General features: G+C 43.9%; 1 protein-coding gene across 1 annotated transcript in view; it reads left to right on the forward strand.

The window, feature by feature from the left end:
• Positions 1 to 11,214, forward strand: part of LOC116986660 — a 175,121-nt gene extending 163,907 nt beyond the window's left edge. Inside the window, exon 12 of the mRNA XM_033042236.1 lies at positions 10,594 to 11,214. Coding sequence (XP_032898127.1) covers positions 10,594 to 10,713 — 120 coding nt within the window. The 3' untranslated portion in view covers positions 10,714 to 11,214. The remainder of the gene's footprint in view (positions 1 to 10,593) is intronic.
• Positions 11,215 to 22,889: the final 11,675 nt, after the last annotated feature.

Below are 22,889 nucleotides of genomic sequence, written 5' to 3' on the forward strand. Positions count from 1 at the left end.
ATGATTGTTATACCCGAGCTGACACCGACTCTGTAGATTGGATGGTGTCCTTTTGAGCCCAACCAAATCAACAAACCTAAACCATAACAACAACGTGCTTGGTATCTGGCAAGCAAACTGGTGAAAGAAGGCCCTCAGTGCAATCGTAACTCAAAAGACACCTGCCTACAACCCAGACGTCATGTGCGCATGAAGATCAAAGAGGCGGCTTGTCCTAGTGTTCCTTGGGACTTCATTGAGTCTCTGCACTTCATGGGAAGTTCCCACAAATAACAGCTGATAAAGCAGAATGGAAAAATATAAATTCTTGAGTGACGACATTTATGCATAGATCAGTAAGCCTGACATCCATGGAAGGTAAGTTACTGGAGAGGATTCTGAGAAATAAAATTTACATGCATTTGGAAAAACAATGGTTGATGAGGCATAGTCAGCACAGCTTTGTGCATGGGAGATCGTGGCTCATAAATTTGATTGAGTCTTTTGAAGAAGTAACCAAGAAGATCAATGAGGACAGTAGACACAGCCTCTATGGACTTCAGCAAGGCCTTTCGTAAGGTTCTGCATGGTAGGCTGTTGTGGACGGTTAGACTGCATGGCATCCAGAGAGAGCCAGCTGATTGGATACAGAGTGTTTAAGAAGGAACTGCAGATGCTGGAAAATCGAAGGTACACAAAAAAGCTGGAGAAACTCAGCGGGTGCGGCAGCATCTATGGAGCGAAGGAAATAGGCAACGTTTCGGGCCGAAACCCTTCTTCAGACTGATGGGGGGTGGGGGGGTGGGGAGAAGAACGGAAAAAGGAGGAGGAGCCCGAAGGCTGAGGGATGGGAGGAGACAACAGGAGGGCTGAGGAAGGGGAGGAGACAGCAAGGACTAACAAAATTGGGAGAATTCAATGTTCATGCCCCCAGGATGCAGACTCCCCAATATGAGGTGTTGTTCCTACAATTTCCGGTGTTGCTCGCTCTGGCCATGGAGGAGACCCAAGACAGAGAAGTCGGATACAGAGTGGGAGGGGGAGTTGAAGTGCTGAGCCACTGGGAGGTCAGGTTGGTTATTGCGGACCGAGCGGAGGTGTTCGGCGAAACGATCGCCCAGCCTCCGCTTGGTCTCACCGATATGGATCTGCTGACATCTAGAGCAGCGGATGCAATAGATGAGGTTGGAGGAGATGCAGGTAAACCTCTGTCGCACCTGGAACGACTGCTTGGGTCCTTGAATGGAGTTGAGGGGGGAGGTAAAGGGACAAGTGTTGCATTTCTTGTGATTGCAAGGGAAAGTGCCCAGGGAGGGGGTGGTACGGGAGGGAAGGGAAGAATTGACAAGGGAGTTACAGAGGGAGCGGTCTTTGCGGAAGGCAGACATGGGGGGAGATGGGAAGATGTGGCGAGTGGTGGGGTCACGTTGGAGGTGGCAAAACTGACGGAGGATTACTTGTATGTGACGGCTGGTGGGGTGAAAGGTGAGGACTAGGGGGACTCTGCCCTTGTTGCGAGTGGGGGGATGGGGAGAGAGAGCAGTGTTGCGGGGTATGGAAGAGACCCTGGTGCGAGCCTCATCTATGGTGGAGGAGGGGAACCCCCGTTTCCTGAAGAATTAGGACATTTCAGATGCCCTGGTGTGGAACTCCTCATCCTGGGACCAGATGCGGCGTAGACGGAGGAATTGGGAGTAGGGGATGGAGTCCTTACAGGAAGCAGGGTGGGAAGAAGTGTAGTCCAGATAGCCATGGGAGTCAGTAGGTTTATAGTGGATGTCGGTCAGAAGTCTATCACCTACAATGGAGATAGTGAGGTCAAGGAATGGTAGGGAAGTGTCGGAAATAAAATGATGATTGGATACAGAATTGTCTTCATGGCAGGAAGCAGAGATTGATGTTAGAAACATAGAAAAATAGGTGCAGGAGTAGGCCATTCGACCCTTCGATCCAGCGCTGCCATTCAATATGATCATGGCTGATCATCTAAAATCAGTACACGTTCCTGCTTTTCAGATTGGAGGCCCGTGACTAGTGGTATGCTGGGTGCTGAGCCCAAATCTTGTTTGTCATCATATTAATAATTTGGAGTGAGAATGTCAAAGGCATGATTAGTAAATTTGCAGATGACACTAAGCTAGGTGATACTGTTATCAAGAATTACAGCAGGATCTTAGTCAGCTAGTTAAGTGGGCTGAGAAATAGCAAATGGAGTTTAAATCAGATATGTGTGAGGTGTTACATTTCGGGGAGTCAAACATGGGTGGGACTTTTGCAGTGAATGGTAGGGGGGTGTTTGTAGAACAAAGGAACCTAGTGGTACAAGTACACAGTGGCGTTTGACTCACTGTCCTTCATTGGTCAGAGCAATGGGTATAGAATTTGGGACATTATGTTACAGTTGTACATGACATTGGCAAGGCCACACTTAGCGTACTGTGTTCAATTTTAGTCACCTTACTATTGGAAAGATGCCATTAAGTTGGATATAGTGCAGCCGAGATTTATGAGGATGCTGTCAGGACTTGAGGGACTGATTTATGGGGAGAGATTGGGCAGGCTAAGACATTATTCCATGGAGCATACGAGACTGAGGAGTGAGCTTATAGAAGTGTATAAAATCATGAGGTTCAAAGATAGGGTGAATGCACAGTGTCTTTTCCACAAGATTAGGGAGTCAAGAACTAGGGGACATAGGTTTAAGATGAGAGGGGAAAGAATTAATAGGAACCTGAGTGTCAATTTTTTCACACAGAAGGAGGTGTGTACATGGAACAAACTGTCAGAGGATGTGGTTGAGGCATGTACAATAATAGTACTTAAAAAGCAGAGATAAGTATAAGGCCAAAAATGGGAAAATGGGAGACAGACACAAAAAGCTGGAGTAACTCAGTGGGTCAGACAGCATCTCTGGGGAAAATTACCCGAAACATGACCTATTCCATTTCTCCAGAGATGCTGTCTGACCCGCTGAGTTACTCCAGCTTTTTGTGTCTATTTTTGGTTTAAACCAGCATTTGTAGTTCCTTCCTACACATGAGAAAGGGGACTAATTTAGATAAGGCATCTTGGTTGATTGGATGAGTTGGGCCAAAGGCCCTATATGATTCCATGACAACCAGCAGTCATTGTCTCAATCTCTTCAGGTACTCATCAAGCTCTTCATATCCTCGTCAATCTCTTCAATGCATTGAAACACAAATCCTCAGAGGGATCTCCATTAACTGATTTAATTGATGAGAGTTTAAAGGGTGCTACGTTAAATCAGTTAATGGACTTCCCTCGGGGGATTTGTGTTTCAATGCATTGAAGAGTTTGATGCGGACATGAAGCAGGACAGGATAGAAGACAAGAGAGGACAGTCTCTAGCAAACCAGCAGCTTTCAGTACTATAGAATTCACAGATGAGGGGAATTGTGCCTTTTTTTTGTTACAAGAAACAAAAAGAAAGGCTTGCATGTGTGTAATGCATTTTAAATCTCTTCAGGATAATGCAGAGTGCTTAACAACCAATTAAGTACTTTGAAGTGTCATCTCTGTTGTGGTACAGCAAGTACTTAAATAAGCAGTCGTTCCAGGTGCGACAAAGGTTCACCTGTATCTCCTCCAACCTCATCTACTGCATCCGCTGCTCTAGATGTCAGCTGATTTACATCGGGGAGACTAAGCGGAGGTTGGGCGATCGTTTCGCCGAACACCTCCGCTCAGTCCGCAATAACCTACCTGAACTCCCGGTGGCTCAGCACTTCAACTCCCCCTCCTATTCCCAATCTGACCTCTCTGTCCTGGGTCTCCTCCATTGCCAGAGTGAGCAACACCGGAAATTGGAGGAACAGCACCTCATATTCCGCCTGGGTTGCTTGCGTCCGGATGGCATGAACATTGAATTCTCCCAATTTTGCTAGCCCTTGATGTCTCCTCCCCTTCCTTAACCCTCGAGCTGTCTCCTCCCATCCCCCCGCCCTCGGGCTCCTCCTCCTCCCTTTTTCCTTCCTTCTCCCCCCCACCCCCCATCAGCCTGAAGAAGGGTTTTGGCCCGAAACGTCGCCTATTTCCTTCGCTCCATAGATGCTGCTGCACCCACTGAGTTTCTCCAGCATTTTTGTGTACCTTCGATCTTCCAGCATCTGCAGTTCCTTCTTGAACACTTAAATAAGCAACTCTGAGTCGCATGTTGGCAAGAATGACCAGAAAAGCAGTGGAGAAACACTTCAGAGATGTTCTGTAAATTTCCTGAAATAAATGTATCATCTTCACTGACTTGTGAGCTGGCCTGTGGCTGATCAAAATAGAAAAGAAGCACCTGTGATACCACTAAAAACCCTGAGACCCTTCGTCGCACCACTCTCTTCTTTATTATCATGTGCACAAAGGTACAGTTACATTTTTATTTGCATACAGTTCAGTAAATTATTACCAAACATAAATACAATCCCAGATTAAGTGTATAGAAATAGCCCACTGAGACCATATGCAAGAGTTGCTAGGGTTTGATGCCATTTTCAAAGTTTAAGCTGCCGCTGGCCATAAAGGTTTGTGCAATGAACCATCGTCCATCTCCTCGCCCGGCCACTATTCAGTCTTTGTCCTCCAGGGATACCTCCCGCAGCCTATCCTCGAGGGCGTGGAAGGCAAGACCCCAGTTCTTCTTACTGGCCCTTTGTGCTTGTGTCCGCCGTTATCAACTCCCTCCACCCTCCTCTCCGGTCATGGGCGATAAGCAGTGGCCAGGCTCAGCGGCTTCCCTCTCCGTGTGGTTTTCCAGGATCCATGGCGTGCGAGCCGAGGTATGGCCACAGCTTGATGACCCAGCTGCTGGAATGGAAGCAAATCATCCTCAAACCTGAGGAACTCAAAAGAGAGGCAACAGCAGACTCTTGCAAAAGCAATGCAATGACAATCAAATTTGTGGTCTATGTTTTGCGAGGATCTTTTGTCAAAGTTCTAGGTGAACTATGGCTTTTATCCGCAACGGTGCTGCTGAGTTCAAAACTTCTCTACAAAGTAGGAGGGGGTCAAGAGCTTGCAGGATTTCCTCTGCACATATGCTAGGAATGTACTCTCGGATCCAGAACTTGATTGAATCTGCCACAGGAACCACAAGCCCATTCATCTCAATTCGGTTTTTACAGTTGTGAGAAAGACATGAAAATACATCTTTAAATTATTTTTTGTTACAATAATATTTATACAAGTTCTCCTTGGGCAATGAAGGCCTGACTTATGATTGAACATTTGGGAGAGCGACAGAATGGATTTACCGGCTACTACAGGGATGCAGGCACCAATGCCGGGTGGGAATAGGACATTGCCACATGCTTTTTCATCCCACTGCTCCCCACAACATTCCCGAGGCTGCGAAAATTAGGAGCTGGGTCAAGATGAGCATAGCTGGGAGCGCTGAGCACACTCGCTCGGCCACTCACTGAGTTGGTGAGACTGGCTGGCAGCCACTCTTCCTGGCACTGCTCGCTCTTCCCTCACAGCTGTTTTTGTAATCCTCTCCCTGTTTTTGTTCCCTCTCCTGCTTAAGAACAGTTACGTTTATGGACACTCAGGAAGAAACCTTGCCCAATTTAGGGACTTGCTGTGAATAGGTTTGAACTGATTTAACATTTTAATTTTTGTATTTTAATTATCTCACATCTCCACTCACGCTGCTTTGGGAAAACAGCCAACATAATTCAGGACCACTTACCCCCGATCATTCTTTCCTCCTTCGCCTGTTGGGCAGGAGATACAAAAGCTTGATAACATGTACCACCACATTCTGGGCCAGCTTCTTCCCTGCTGTTATCAGACTTGATCAGACCTCTCATATGCTAAGGATGTTACTAATTTCTCAATCTACCATGTTGCAGCTCTTGAGTTTTTTTTAAATCTGAGCATTCTCTGTAGCTGCAAAACTATATGCTGCACTCTGTTTCATTTAGCTTTTCCTGTTGAACTCGTGTATAGTTTTGAATTGAACACAAAAAGATTTTTATTGTGTCTCGGTAAATCTGACAATAATAAACCCTCACTAATACCAACATTGAGAGGTCTTGACAGCTTTTGCAGACAGCGCAGACAAAGGATTAGTCATTTACTCAGGTTTTCTGAACAGCTTATGCTCTTACCTACCAATATGAGCCAATGTGTGATCATTGCAGCTTTTGATGTTGAAGACTTTGAGGTCATGCTGGGAAAGGTGTACTGAAAAAAGGGGCCACATTTACCAACATCCTGCAACAAAAGCTTCCTGTTGTTCACCATCAAAGTATTTGTGTTGCTCAGATCGCATTGTATCATCCTAAATAATTAGTTGACCTTTCTGTCATCACCACCTAGTTTGCACTTCAATGGGAAAATGCAGCCTTTCAATATCTTATACTGCCTTCGTGTGTATTGCAGGTTAAAGAGGGAAACCTTGTTCCAAAATTTATACTTGCCCCATAAATGCTGATATGTGAGCCTGTGCCTTAGGACCGTCAACCTGCACCTTTTTTACCAGTACCATAAATTCACTTCTGTTGGACAAGAACAAACTAATTATAAGCAAAGAGGGAAAATATAAATGAGAATGAAAAAAATATATGGCAATACAAGTGGGAGGGGTGGTATGCTTGAAGGTACTAATGTCAGTTTTCAGACTAAAGGCCAAAGATCTTAGAGCAGAGCAAGATGGGCTACTCCTGCGAATTACAATGGGCTGACGTGTAGTACGCTACGGAGGGTATCCTGGGCATTTTTCCACGCCCATTTTAGTAACCGGAGCCTACCCGGCCCGACCCGACTCGCAGTGTAATCAATGTTGCGGGGCAACAGTTTGTGTGTGTGATTATAGGGTTAGATTCATAATTCTGTCAGTTCATACTTCTTGTCAAGAATAAAATTTGACTCTGGTAATTGTCTTTTTTAATGTTTTTTAAATCATTTCTTTTTAAATGGCTCACAAGCAGTGTTTGAGTTGATTTTGTAGTAACCGGAACCGACCCGACCCGACCCGACTCACAGGGTAATTGACATTGCGGGGGACGTTTTTGTGCGTGATATAGGGTTAGATTCATAATTCTGTTAGTTCATAATTCTGTTAATTCTTGTTAAAGAATAAAATGTTTATAAACACACATACATGAATGTAATATAAATGTATATAATCATATAACACACACAATTATATTTCTTCTGATCCAATGATGAACTTTATTTCAGACTAGACAAGGGACATTAAATAAGAAACATTGTAAACCTCCCCGCAACTTCACACACACTAGGCCTTATCCCCCCCCCCCCCCCCCCCCGGCACTCCCTCGCCTTCCCCCACACTACAATGTCTCCCCCCCTCCTATGCCCCTCTCCCCGTTGCCCCGGGTCGCACACTCCCTCTCCCCGGGCCGCTCACTCCCTCTCCCCGGGCCGCTCACTCCCTCTCCCCGCTGCCCCGGGCCGCTCACTCCCTCTCCCCGGGCCGCACACTCCCTCTCCCCGGGCCGCAAACTCCCTCTCCCTCTCCCCGGGCCGCACACTCCCTCTCCCTCTCCCCGGGCCGCACACTCCCTCTCCCTCTCCCCGCTGCGGAAACAAAGATCCGATCTTTGGCCGGAAGCAAGATGGCGGAACAAGATGGCGGAGCAAGATGGCAGAACAAGATGGCGGGGACTGGTTGCTAAAATGAGTCCTATAATCACCCATGAATCCGCTCATGAGCGTACTACACGTTTGCGTGAGAGTAACCATCTTGCTCTGCTATAAGATCTTTGCTAAAGGCTGCAGGCTACTAATGGGTACACAAAAATGCTGGAGAAACTCAGCGGGTGCAGCAGCATCTATGGAGCGAAGGAAATAGGCTACGTTTCGGGCCGAAACCCTTCTTCAGACCCGTGGGGGGGGACTACGATCAGAATTCCATGGTTAGTGGTACTGAGCATGGTTTCTGGGATAGAGTACAAGATGCTGTTAGATGTGGTAGTTCCCAGGGCAACTGTCTGAAGGTTTTGAATTGCACCATGTAGGAGAAAAATATGCAAAAGGATTTACATTGACGCTGACCTTCGGAGGTCATAATGGAAATCTTAATCAATAAATTGAGGCAGATCCGCCATGTTGAATAGAGGAGCAAGTGGCTGCAGATGTTGGAATCTTGTGCAAAAACAAAGTGAAGAAACTGCTCTTAGCAGGGCATCAGTCTGGAGAAGAATCCCAACCTGAAACATTGTTAGTGCATTTCCCTCCATAGATGCTGCCTGACCTGCTGAGTTCCTCCAGCACTTTGTTTTTGCTCTGGCATGTGGGATAAATGGCAGGGACCTTAGGATGTAAAGAGAGACCTTGGAGTGCATGTCCATAATTTGCTTATAGTGGTAACATAGCACATTGGGAATGTTTGCCTTCCTAGCCAAGACATTGAGTACAACAGTTGGAACATCATGTTGCAGCTGTACAAACATTGGTTCAACTACACTTGGAGTATTGTGTCCAGTTCCAGTTGCCACACTAGAGGAACAATGTGATTACAATAGAGAGAGTGCAGAAGAAATTAACGAGGATGTTACATAGGAAGGAGGGCCGTAATTATGAGGAGAGATTGGATGTGTTCTGTGTTCGCACTTCTGGGTGAGATGCTAACTGCATTTCGTTGTCTCTATACGTGTACACTGCACAATGACAATAAAGTTTGAATCTGAAATCTGAATCTGATAAACTGGGTATATTTTCACTGGAATGTAGTGGGGCTGAGAAGTGACTTTATAGAATTTTATTAAATGATGAGGGGCATTGATAAGATAAATGGTCAGAACCTTTCCCCCAGGATAGGGGTATAGAACTTGAGGGTATAGGTTTAAAGGGAGAGGGAGAAATTTAAAGGCTACTTGTGGGGTGTGCTTTTAAATAGAGGAGGATGGTTATCTGAAATAAGGTGAAAGAGGCAGACAATAATATGATATTTTGATCGGAAAGGAGTAGAAAGATTTGGGCTTAATGCAGGCAAATGAGATTAGTGTCGATAAGCATCACAGTCATAATATATTAGGTAGATTGTGAGGGGGCCGTTTCCGTGCTGTATGAATCTATTATCCAAATCTAGTGTAGAGGAGAACATTATATAAGAACCAAATACAGATTGGAGGAAACAAATTTAAATTATTGTCATGTTTTGAAGTCATGTTTCAGCATCCCAAACAATGGTTTATTAAAGATAATTAAAACAACAGATACTGTAACAAATGGTGAGCAAATCAGGCAGCATATATTGAAGAATGAAGTTAATGTATCAGGTCAATGACTTTGCATTAAAACCACTTTTGCTTTGGTGTAATAAGTTCAAGTTTAAGTGAGTTTATTGTCATGTGTCGCTGTATAGGACAATGAAATTCTTACTTTGCGTAAGCACACAGAAAATAGTAGGCATTTACTACAAAACAGATAAATGTGTCCATATACCATGATATAAATATATACACACATGAATAAATAAACTGGTAGTGCAAATAACAGAAAGTGGTTGCTAATAATCAGAGTTTTGTCCGAGCCAGGTTTAATAACCTGATGGCTGAGGGGAAGTAGCTATTCCTGAACCTGGATACAAATTTTGGGAAAACTTGACACTGATTTCTCTAAATTAATGTAGAAAGTTGGTTAGGATATGGATAATAAATCAGTTGAACAACAATTATTAATGACATTCGCAGAGAAATATTGAAAAAATATTGAAATATCATTATTCACTAAGTTTTATTTCAGATGATATCCAATCTCTTTGGTAGTTTGTCTACCTTAAATTACCTCCTATATGAGGGGGAGCGGGGAATCAAAAGAGACCTTGGCGTACATTAGTAATTCAACAAAACTGAAGGGCCATTTTACATAAGTTTCCTAAAGATATCGGCAAATTGTGCTTCGTTTTTTGAGATATCGGAACTGATGAGGAATCTTTGAGCTGAAATATTACGGGTTTTTTCACAGATGCTGCCTGACTTGCTGGGTGTTTCCAGCAAGATCTGTTAAATATTTTTGTGATGGACAAAACCTGCTCATATTTGCAGTTACGATGTTCCATTTTGTGTTGCATGTTTAAATGGAAAAAAGAATCATAGAAATAGTACTCCGCAGCTGCATGAATAACTACCTTCAGGGATAAAAATAATAAAAATGAAAGCATTCAATCTTAGTTGAAAGTCTGCCTTTCTAACAACTGCACCTAAGATAAATGAATTTGATTAGCACAAATTCCCAAAACACAACTGTTGGTAATTTAGCAATAAATAGTGTCTCACCGATAGACTGCAAACAGCTTAAGTGGGAATTGACACGCTGTTGCAATAAGAACTGCTGTCTGAGGTTATGGGAAACCTCTATTGTCAGGTCAATAAAATTGATATTTAGCATTCAGTCATAAAAAAGTAAATTCCTGTGCTCTTATGTTCCTCTTGTATTCAAATAGTTGGGGAAATTCTTCAAAACTTTTCTGCAGAATTGTTTGAAAACACAACCAAAATACCAGGGACAGTAGAAGATCTACAAATCTTGTGTCTATCACAGTAGCGGGTGCAAATTTGGTTGGGAAGGTTGAAGTGTGAGGTATATTCACTCAATTAAATCATTACTAACTTGTTTTTGATCTTATTTATCCAGGTGAACATGCAAGGGATAAACAGCATCTTGTATTTTGGCTGGTATAAGGGCAAGGATCCAAATCCGAAACAGAACCCTGGAGAAATTATAATGCACTCGTACCTAGTATTCTACAACTAAAATTGTATTTCATTATGAACCAGGACTTGAAATTCACAACGGTTGAGAAAGTTTGTCACAAAATACTGGAAGTTTACTACTGAGCTAATAATCTCTGCTAATTTTGCTGTCTGTATTCAGTTGGCTTGCCTGTGATGTTTGCTGTCTTTAACAATCATTATAAAAAATAATTTGTTCCAGCTTTATTGGGCTCTCCTCACTCTCCTAGCATTTGAAATTTTCAGCCTCATGTTTTCATGGAAGAACATTGAAGTGCAGAATCAAAATTGACCCTATCTGCAACAGGAATTATTTCAAACAGGCTTTTCTAAAGTTATTTTAAAATCCTGGCTGCGATACACTTCTTCAATTGTATGACAGTATTACTTTTTTTTAAACAAATTTGATTTCCTCATTTTTGTAAACTTTCTCATTTGTGGAAAAAAGTATTACATGGTAATGTGAATCTTACTTGTTCATTGTGTAAAGGACATAAATAAATGTTACAGCTTGCACTGAAAAGACTGAGCAATAACACTGCCACTTCATGCTGTTCAAGAAACCATTGCAACTTCTGTATTAATTATATCATCACTTCCAAAAAGTCCTGAAATTTACAGCAAGGTCAAACTATGAGATTTTTATAGACCACAGCGACCAGTGTAAGGCACTATCACATAGGCAATGAAAGATTGGTCTTCTAGTGAAGCCACTTGGCCACTACATCACTTGGGTTTTACAGAAAGTATTCACTGATGAATAGGTAGTGCAATTTTAATATTTTCAGAAATTATTGCAGAAATCAAACAAGGCAACAAAAGCAACACCTTTTTTCGCAATAAAATTCACATTAAGGGGTGTTAACTTTGTAAACAGATTAATTTAATCAGAGCAATATCCAAACTGTGGATTACATTCGGTTTTGAACCCATGACCTTCAACATCACTTTTTCTTTGTTTCTTTTTTATATTTCATAAGGTTTGGCAAGAATTCTCTTATGGTTATTGTTTTCCTCATCAATGTATTTTAGTTGCTTTCTATGGCTAAGTCAGGATGCACAGAAATTGATAAGAGGATGGTTTCAAGATTCCATGCTAAATCACTTCAAAAGGCAACAGCCGTAACCATGTCTTGACATATGACCTTTAACAGTTTCCAAAAGTCACAATGCAGCCAGCCAAAGTTATTCACGGCCCGGCTGATTGTAGTGAGAAATTAGAGTGTTGTTCAAGAATCATCCCATTACATCAGGGGTCGGCAACCTACGGCCCCCGGGCCTAATGCGGCCCGTAACCCATGCGGAACCCTATGCAGAACAAGGTTGCAGACCCCTGCATTACATAATAGGATACGGTTTTAGAGAGGGGGTAAAACTTGTTCACCATGATTGGAAGTTATTATCTATTAGGAGAGGTTGGACAAATTTCAACTTTTTTTCTGAAGAATTGGATACTGAGGGGAGATCTAAAAGAAGTTACAAATATTATGAGAGGCATAGATAAGGTAGACTGTCAGAATCATTTTCCTATGGTGGAAATATTAAGTATCACAGTATCAAGTAAGAGCAGTTTTAAAGTCAGAAGGAGAAAGTTTAAAGGAGATGTGTGGGGCCAGTTTATTTTCAATAGAGAATGGCAAGTGCCTGGAATGCTATCGGGCAGTGGTGGAAGCAGATACGATAGTGGCATTTAAGAGGCATTGGGATAGCCACATGAAAATGGAGGAAAGGGGATCACAAGCAGGCAGAAGGGATTAGATAACATTTGGCCTATTCCTGTCCTGTACTGTACTATGTTCAAAGTGCATTCTACACTTTCAATCATATTTGTCAGTTTGAAGAGGTGTTATTTTAAATTCAAATTATTTAGATCTAATTCCTGAAACACTTATGTAATCCTGCATGTTTCTATTTAAAGTAACTACTTGGAGATAATAATGCAGTGTGTTTAAACGTAATCACTTTGGTTGTCTAATTCACCCTGATTAATTATTTTCCAAGGCAGAACACGCCCACACTGTCAAACCCTCTTTATTAAGAAGAAATAGGTTTTTGGATTTCTTTTGTGAAGTTGGGACATTGTCGGCCATTGCATATGAATGCAAAGCCCAAACTCCATGCTGATTATTGATATAACTATTCAGCTTTATTTAACATAGTAACTGAACAGACAATCTTTGCACTACAGAATGCTGTGGGGTTGAAGACATTAAATCTAGTTCACTTACTCACATACAAAATCGGCATGGTTAAATAACAAGCATATCAATCCATTCTTCACAAATGTAACAATAGATTCCAAATGGAATTTGAATATGTTGTATCAAATCTTCTTTCATGATCATTTCAGGTTGTCCACTGGTCTTGCTTAAATGCACTAACAATGACATTCTAAAATTATTTGCAAATTAAAAAATAAATCAATTCTTATCATGTTATTCCTTTACAAACTGTGATACAAATAGTGTGTGTTTATAGGTCAAATTGGAAATGTCTGCGACCATCTGAAAGAAACTCTGTTCAGATTTTGTTCGACTTCATTCCTGCAGGGAATTAAATCATTTGAGAGTATTCTTTGATCTGGTCTAACGTTTGGTATTGGCCATGTTGATACAGATTGCACAACATTCACTCACTTTTCCTTGAGGCAACTTGCAGAAAAGGCTTCAAATAACACACTATAATATGAACAATCCTAATTAATTACTTAAATCGCAGTTGGTGTTTTCAGTTTTACACGTTGGAATTTAGATCAGGGAATGATCGATTTAAAATGGATTTAGAAACATAAATCATTCAAAACCTTTTTGTGTATTTCAACTGTTTGAATAGGGTTTGAAATTGCTGCTGCCTGAGGAAATTATTAATTCGATTGGAAAATATACACTTGCATGTAGGGAGAGTACTGGCTACTTTACATTTAGCTAAAGGAGCTGATCAAAGGCAGAAAAATTGCTGCATGGACTGCTAAGTAGTAATATTATCTAGTCCATTGCACCAAAAGACTGGAGCCAAAATTATCCACAAGGTGCTTGTTTAAAAACTGAATACTACAAGCATTTGCATGTCAAAGAATTAGGAATTAGAGTTTTGTATTAAAGTTTAAAGACAATTTCTACCCAATAAAGAGAGAGTACAGAGGAGATTTACTAGAATGTTGCCTGAGTTTCAGCAACTAAGTTACAGAGAAAGGTTGAACAAGTTAGGGCTTTATTCTTTGGAGCGCAGAAGGTTAAGGGGGGACTTGATAGAGGTTTTTAAAATGATGAGAGGGATAGACAGAGTTGACGTGGAAAAGCTTTTCCCACTGAGAGTAGGGAAGATTCAAACAAGGGGACATGACTTGAGAATTAAGGGACTGAAGTTTAGGGGTAACATGAGGGGGAACTTCTTTACTCAGAGAGTGGTAGCTGTGTGGAATGAGCTTCCAGTGAAGGTGGTGGAGGCAGGTTCGTTTTTATCATTTAAAAATAAATTGGATAGTTATATGGATGGGAAAGGAATGGAGGGTTATGGTCTGAGCGCAGGTATATGGGACTAGGGGAGATTATGTGTTCGGCACGGACTAGAAGGGTCGAGATGGCCTGTTTCCGTGCTGTAATTGTTATATGGTTATATGGTTAAATAGTAACTTAGAAAGTAGAAGTGGGAGTAGGCCTTTCAGCACTGGGCCTGTTCTAGTGACGTGCGGTGAGGTCAATGGCTGGGGAGGCACTGGCTTCTACCCCATCCTAACTTAGTTGTGTGTGTGTGTTAGTTGTCTGTGCATGATGTGTGTGTGTTAGTTGTCTGTGCATGATGTATGTGTCTGGGAGGAAAAGAGAGAAGGGAGGGAGGGAAGTAGAGAAAGAAGGAAGTAGAGAAAGAAGGGAGGGAGGGAAGGAGAGAAAGAAGGGTGGGAAGGAGTGAAGGGAAAAGAGAGAGAGCATGGAGGGAGGGAAGGAGAGAATGGAGGGAGGGAAGAAGAGAAGGGGGAAGGGAAGGGAAGGAGAGAAGGGAGGGAGAGGGCCGGCGGCGGGAGTGGATGCCGGGGTCCCGTGCCGAGAGTAGATTACTCCAGCGTGGGGCCCAATTGGGAGCTCTCAGCGGCCCAGAGCCTCCGAATCGGCCGTTACAAATCAACGAATCAACCAAAGATACTAGAGTATCTTTGGAATCAACCTACCAGTCAGCGCCGCCCGCGGCTGGAAAGTGCGCCGCCGCTGCTGAAGCTAGCTAACGTGGAAGGAGAGTGAGGCAGCGTCAATTACATGAGCCTAGGTAATTGACGCTCGTTCTTCCTACACTGGGCTCAAGTCATGCCCCCTTGTGAGGCAGACGTGATCGCTGCCTCCCCTGGAGCTTTTACATAGCAGTTTTGTGATGAGACCAGCGAGCACAAATGTAATATCTTTATATGTGAAATACGTTACGTGGACTATGGAAGGTAAGTTCATGTAATGAAGGGGTTTGCATACATTACTTTGGTGACATACATAGAGATAGTAACAGGCATATGCTTATTGCTCGCTCTCCATGCAGTTTCTAAGGGGTTACGCAATCAGAGGGGAGGCTTAGCTCGTCGCTGCCTCACCTCTCATTTCTCCCTATATTTGCAGCTGAGCTGCAAAATATTTGCGATTTTGACTATAAAAAATGATTAGATTCATATAAAAGTCACATTTATAACAGATCAGTGGAAAAATCTTTATATTTATTTTATTTTATTTTTATTTTTATTTACTTTTCTTAACAGCTATTTTCATTGGTAGTATGACAGGTGAGGCTCTGCCTCCCCTGGCCGCACATCCCTGGCCTGTTCCACCATTCAACATGATCATTGCTGTTTCAGCCTTCTCCCATATCTCTTGAACCCTTTAGCATTAAGAAATATGTTTATTCCCATCTTGAATATATTTTAATGATTTGGCCTCCGCGGTCGTTTGTGGCAGAAGTTTCACCTTGGTTCAACCTATATCCTGAAGTTGTGACCCCTCATTCTGGACTCTTCAGTCAGCAGGAATATCTTCCTTGCAGCTGCTGGTCTGTCTTTCCTCCTGTTCGAATTCCAGAAGTTTCTACGTGATTCAACATTCTTCTAAACTCAGGTGAATATAGGCACAATAGATCCAATCTCTCCACATATGTAAATCTTGCCATCCCAGGATTCAGTCTGGTAAACTTTTGCGGTATTGCTTTCTTCCTCAGATGAAACCACAACTAGATTCCAAACTCAAGATGTTGTCTTACCAAGGCCATGTCCATTTACAGTTATGCCTCTGTCCTACCTAGGAAACCTGAATGGAAACCTCAGGAGACTTTGCGCCCCACCCAAGGTTTCTGTGCGGTTCCCGGAGGTTGCAGGTGGTTGCCGGAGGTTGCAGGTGGTGGAAGCAGGTAGGGAGACTGACAAAAACCTCCAGGAACCTCCGGGAACCGCACGGAAACCTTGGGTGGGGCGCAAAGTCTCCAGAGGTTTCCGTTCAGGTTTCCTAAGTGGGACAGGGGCATAAGACATCCTCGCCACTTTAACCCTATTCTTGATCTGTGATGAAAAAATAATGATTATGAATGTTGCTGGTTTGTTTTTTGTACCCAAAAAAAGTATTACAATTTTAATTATTTTGAGAACAAAAACGTAAAAGAAAGGGCAAAAAAACGTAACCAGAAAGGGAAATTAAAAAATTGGATTGTTTATTCTTTCAGAGATGACAGGTTCAAACGTTGTATTAGAAACATAGAAACGTAGAAAATAGGTGCAGGAGTAGGCCATTCGGCCCTTCGAGCTTGCACCGCCATTCGATATGATCATGGCTGATCATCCAACTCAGTATCCCATCCCTGCCTTCTCTCCATACCCCCTGATCCCTTTAGCCACAAGGGCCACATCTAACTCCCTCTTAGATATAGCCAATGAACTGGCCTCAACTACCTTCTGTGGCAGAGAATTCCACAGATTCACCACTCTCTGTGTAAAAAATGATTTTCTCATCTCGGTCCTAAAAGACTTCCCTCTTATCCTTAAACTGTGACCCCTAGTTCTGGACTTCCCCAACATCGGGAATAATCTTCCTGCATCTAGCCTGTCCAACCCCTTTAAGAATTTTGTAAGTTTCTATAAGATCCCCCCTCAATCTTCTAAATTCTAGCGTGTACAAGCCGAGTCTATCCAGTCTTTCTTCATATGAAAGTCCTGTCATCCCAGGAATCAGTCTGGTGAACCTTCTCTGTACTCCCTCTATGGAAAGAATGTCTTTCCTCAGATTAGGAGACCAAAACTGTACGCAATACTCCAGGTGTGGTCTCACCAAGACCCTGTACAACTGCAGTAGAACCTCCCTGCTCTTATACTCAAATCCTTTTCCTCTGAATGCTAACATACCATTCGCTTTCTGCACTGCCTGCTGCACCTGCATTCCTACTTTCAATGACTGGTGTACCATGACAGCCAGGTTTCGTTGCATCTCCCCTTTTCCTAATCGGCCACCATTCAGATAATAGTCTACTTTCCTGTTTTTGCCACCAAAGTGGATAACCTCACATTTATCCACATTATACTGCATCTGCCATGCATTTGCCCACTCACCCAACCTATCCAAGTCACCTTGCAGCCTCCTAGCATCCTCCTCACAGCTAACACTGCCCCCCAGCTTCGTGTCATCTGCAAACTTGGAGATGTTGCATTCAATTCCCTCATCCAGATCATTAATATATATTGTAAATAGCTGAGGTCCCAGCACTGAGCCTTGCTGTACCCCACTAGTCACTGCCTGCCATTCTGAACAGGACCCGTTTACTCCTACTCTTTGCTTCCTGTCTGCCGACCAGTTCTCTATCCACAGCAATACTGAACCCCCAATACCGTGTGCTTTAAGTTTGTATACTAATCTCTTATGTTGGACCTTGTCGAAAGCCTTCTGAAAGTCCAGATATAACACATCCACTGGTTCTCCCTTATCCACTCTACTAGTTACATCCTCGAAAAATTCCATAAGATTCGTCAGACATGATTTACCTTTCATAAATCCATGCTGACTTTGTCCAATGAATTCACCACTTTCCAAATGTGCTGCTATCCCATCTTTAATAACTGACTCCAGAATTTTCCCCACCACCGATGTTAGACTAACTGGTCTGTAATTCCCCGTTTTCTCTCTCCCTCCCTTTTTAAAAAGTGGGGTTACATTAGCTACCCTCCAGTCCTCAGGAACTACTCCAGAATCTAAAGAGTTTTGAAAAATTATCACTAATGCATCCACTATTTCTGCGTCTACTTCCTTTAAGTACTCTGGGATGCAACTTATCTGGCCCTGGGGATTTATCGGCCTTTAATCCATTCAATTTACCTAACATCACTTCCCGGCTAACCTGGATTTCACTCAGTTACTCCATCTCATTTAACCCCCGGTCCCTTGCTATTTCCGGCAGATTATTTATGTCTTCCTTAGTGAAGACAGAACCAAAGTAGTTATTCAATTGGTCTGCCATGTCCTTGTTTCCCATGATCAATTCGCCTGTTTCTGACTGCAAGGGACCTACATTTGTTTTAACTAATCTTTTCCTCTTCACATATCTATAAAAACTTTTGCAGTCAGTTTTTATGTTCCCTGCCAGTTTTCTTTCATAATCTATTTTCCCTTTCCTAATTAAGCCTTTTGTCCTCCTCTGCTGGACTCTGAATTTCTCCCAGTCCTCTGGTAGGCTGCTTTTTCTGGCTAATTTGTACGCTTCATCTTTTGTTTTGATACTATCCCTGATTTCCCTTGTTATCCACGGATGCACTACCTTCCCTGATTTTTTTCTTTTGCCAAACTGGGATGAACAATTGTTGTAGTTCATCCATGCAGTTTTTAAATGCCTTCCATTGCATATCCACCGTCAACCCTTTAAGAATCATTTGCCAGTCTATCTTGGTCAATTCACGTCTCATACCCTCAAAGTCACCTTTCTTTAAGTTCAGGACCCGTGTTTCTGAATTAACAATGTCATTCTCCATCCTAATGAAGAACTCAGCCATATTATGGTCACTCTTCTAGCTATGGTCAATGCTAGAAAACTCTTTCTCACTAGTTTTCCTTAAAGGTCTCTGTCACCTTCTTAATATGTATCAGATTATCTTCGCAAAAAAGTAACATAGTTGCAAAAACAGAAGAGGCGTTTTTTTAAAGGAATCAGAAGAACAGAAGACGTGTTTTTTTAAAGGAATCAGAAGAACAGAAGAGGCGGGGTTTTTTAGGAATCTTTGCTATGTGAATTTGCATAACATATTTTGTCATCCAGTGCTGTGCTGCATTCTAACAATCTTTCCGCTAACAGGTACAGTACATAAGGACTTTTCGATCGCAAACACATAACACCTGCAAGAGTATCTCTGCCCCCTAATCTTTGAGATATTTCAAAGGACATATCAGCTCAACATTGATCAGGACTTCTCAGTTTGTTATACCATTACATTGGCAATATTAATAAATTCATATATTATTACTCCATAAATGCCACAGAAATGGAAAGGAGACAAAAGAATGGTCTCACTTAAAAGGTGAGGCAAAAACTGGAAAAAAATAGTTCAGTTTTAGTATCCTGACTAAAAGATATTATTAAAAAGGAGAAAGGTAAAAGCTGTAGAAGTATTACAAAATAATTTGTAAATTGTTCAAAGTCCGGTCGACATGCTGGATGTACTTCGATCCAGATAAGCCCCAGGCTGCTGCAGAACCTCCTCAGTCTCCCTCGACCAGCTCGGCCCACCAACCAACATCCCTTTCCTTGCCCGACCACTTCTGTGTCCTATCTAACTTCCTTTTGAAAAACCCGATTGACTTGGTTTTCACTGCACTTAGGTAGGTAATTGCAGATCCAGACCATGTACTGTCTCAGGAAATGTTTTCCCTCTCAATGCTCCTTTAGTCAGTTGCACAAGGTCTTAAGTCTACACCGTTGGTTCTGGAATCATCTGCTTATGGAAAGTTTCCCTCTGCTTGCTTGAACCAGTCATGATATGATGCACCTGTCGTATGTCCTCTAATATTTGTAAAGTATTCTAAGTGCCCAGCTGTAATATCTATCTATCTATCTCTATATAACTAACAGTCTTCGTCTTGTTTGTGCCCACGATGTGTCTCTGTGCAATCTGGTTTTCCTATCATCTTCCAAACGCTAAGCCACAGCCTTCCCATTTTCACACATCCTACTCACATTTTTCCCGTGCTGGCGATAAACATATTCCCGTCGCATTTCCAATTATATTTCCGATTACAACAGTCTTTAAATGTTGACATCACAATGCCCCGCCCGGGTTTTGGGGGGGGGGGGAGGGGGGTTGGGCGGGCACAGCTTCGAGTGATGTCAGAGGGAGGGCCGCATTTAAGTAGGGAGGATGCACGGAAGGTCATAAGGTCAAAGGGTGTGACGCACGGAGTCGCTCAAGCCTTCTGCAATACCACACATGCAACACGTACATTCTTGCCTGGAAAAAAAAGCCAACATCACTGCTGCTCACGGAGAGAGAAGAGACAAATGTTTTTCGTGACTGACGGGGCTGGAGGGTGACTGAGCTTTATGAAACCGAGCACCAAGGGACACTCAGACCCCCGGTGTAAGCTGCCGAAGGAGCGGATCCCTCGGGGCAGCCCCCACTCTCCGGGGTCAGCGCTGTCTGGCCACAGCCGCCCTCCGCTCCGTCTCCCCCTGTACAGCCGCACAGTGACGGACTGTGGGTCGGCAGCGCCCACACACGGGGCCAGGTGGAGCGGGGCCACGACTCCGGGCAGCGGACACACTGGGACACAAAACCTGGCAACGTCCCCGTCAGCTGTAGCAGAGTTGGGGACAGTCTGGTCCTTCCGCCCACCCAGAGTCACTGACTGCACTGCACCGGCGCCGGACCCCAAAACCGGGGTGATTCACCCCCCCCCCCCGACCCCCACACCACGGTGATTCACCCTCCGACCCCCACCCCCACACGGGGTGATTCATCCCCCCCGACCCCCGGCCCCTGACCCACACACAGGGTGATTCACGGATCCCCGGATTATTTCACTGTACCGAGGATCGGAGGGGGGGAGGGGGGGGAGAGGAGAGGGGGGAGTGGAGAGAGATAGTGGTGGAATATTGCGATGGGGGAATGGGTTGCATTGGGGGAACAGGTGAGTGATGGAATATTGTGTTGGGTGAGCAGACTCAAATTGGTCAAGTATACCTATAAAACTCATCTTGTATGTATGTGTGCATATGTGATTATTAATCACATTAACACCTTCGACAAAATAAACAGTTTCACTTCACATTTCATGGTATATTTCACAAGTTATAACCTTTTAAAAACAGGCAAACGTCCTTCAACCCGCTTCGAGAGATGTCACAAAGTGGGAGGGGGAGGGGGGCGCATCAGCTTCTAGTGACATCAGGGAGAGGGCCGTATTTAAATTAACGTTCCGCTTTTTCCGACCCGGGCTTCCACCCTTGACGCCCCGGCTGGGGTTTTACGCTGCCATCAAGGAGGCATCGAGACCACGGCGGAGAAGGAGACACCGAGAAGGCAGCGTTGTGGCCTCACGACGATGGGGACGCAGCGGCGGTGAGGCCACGCGGAGATGGAGCAGCGGCGGCGGTAGGGGAAAGGAGAGGGAAAGATAGGTGAAGGAGGGATTGGGGGAGGGGAGATGGGAAAGATCCTGGGGAGGTGAGGAGGGGGTAAGGAGGGTAGTTGCCACGTTTACACTCCCTCTCTACCCCCCTCCCTCTCTACCCCCTGGGCGGAGCACCAAGGCAAATTCCTTGTATGTGAATACTTGGCCAATAAACTTACTTACTTGCTCTCTCGCCCCCTCCCTCTCTACCCTCCCTTCCCCTCTCGACCCCCTCTCTATCTACCCTCACTCCCACCCTCTCTACCTCCCTCCCTCTCCGTCTTTACGCTCCCTGCCCTACACTCTACCCCCTCCCTTGCCCTCTACCCACCTCCCGCTCTACCCCTCTCCTCCTCCCCCTACCCTCCCTCTCTACTCCCCTCCCTCTCTCTCTACCCCACTCCCTCTCTACCAGCCCTCCCTCTCTACCACCCCTCCCTCTCTGGGGATTGAAGAGGGAGGCTGAAGAGGAGGAGGGAGTGCTGAGGGATGAGGAGAAATGAACCACGCCGGAGCAGTTGGGGGCTATGCATGAGTGGTGCAATATTGCGTTGGGGGAGTAGTGGAATATCCTGTTGGGGGAGCAGTCGCAACGGGTCTGCACTTGGTCTAGTATACTATTAAAAGTCTCATCTTGTATATGTGTGTGTGTGTGTATTTCTATATGTGCATATGTTTTTCTGCCTTCGTCAAAACGCAACGTGGTAGCGCTTAAATTTTTACATATTCTCACATTTTCCCCCTCCACACAGTAATCAGGTTCACTTAAGATTTCATCCTATAATTTCACGTTATTGACGATTCAAGTTTTTAAAAAAAGGAAAAAACGGTTCTCACACACAGCCTTTTTCCAGGACTTTCCAATGATGATGTCACAATGCCACTTACAGTGCACCAATCACAATGGGCTCTCAAGCTGCTGAGTGCCACACCCCCTGCCCCCTACCCAGTTATTCACATCCCCCACTCCCTCCCCCCACCCCCTGGGTTATTCACACCCCCCGCCTCCTCCCCTCCCCCGGGTTATTCATGATTAAAGATTTTATAAACCACCTTTTAAAACACCAGCTTCCAGTGATGTCACAATGCCCCCCCCCCCCCCTCCCCCGGGTAGATTGTACTCCTTTATTTCCCCCTTTTATTACTCAATAAAGGAATTACATTGCTAATTTCTTTTCCCCAAAACTCTCAGAATTCTGGAAAATTAAAAGCAATGCATTGTCTACCTCACCAGTGATTTCTATTAAAATCCTAGAGCAAATTCCAGGAGAAACCATGTACTTGTCAACCCATGGCTCTAGCAATTTAGATGCAAGGAACTGCAGATCAGGTGCGGACGCTTCTTCAGACGGATTGTGGTGCGGGGATGGGGGGGGGCAAGTAGAAAGTTGGATGAGTAGGGGTGGGGGCAGCTTGGCAAGTGCTAGATGGATACAGATGAGGGGGATGAGAGGGAAGGGGGAGGGGGGGGGGGGGATATGTCTCCCGGCCCTGTTAGCCAGCTCCACCAATACACAAGATCTAATTAGTCATTCAATAATGAAGCAGGCCTTTCAGCCCAACTCATCCATGTCGATTAAGTTGCCCAAAT

The sequence above is a fragment of the Amblyraja radiata genome, chromosome 2 (assembly GCF_010909765.2).
Source record: "Amblyraja radiata isolate CabotCenter1 chromosome 2, sAmbRad1.1.pri, whole genome shotgun sequence".
In the NCBI taxonomy this organism is placed as follows: domain Eukaryota; kingdom Metazoa; phylum Chordata; class Chondrichthyes; order Rajiformes; family Rajidae; genus Amblyraja; species Amblyraja radiata.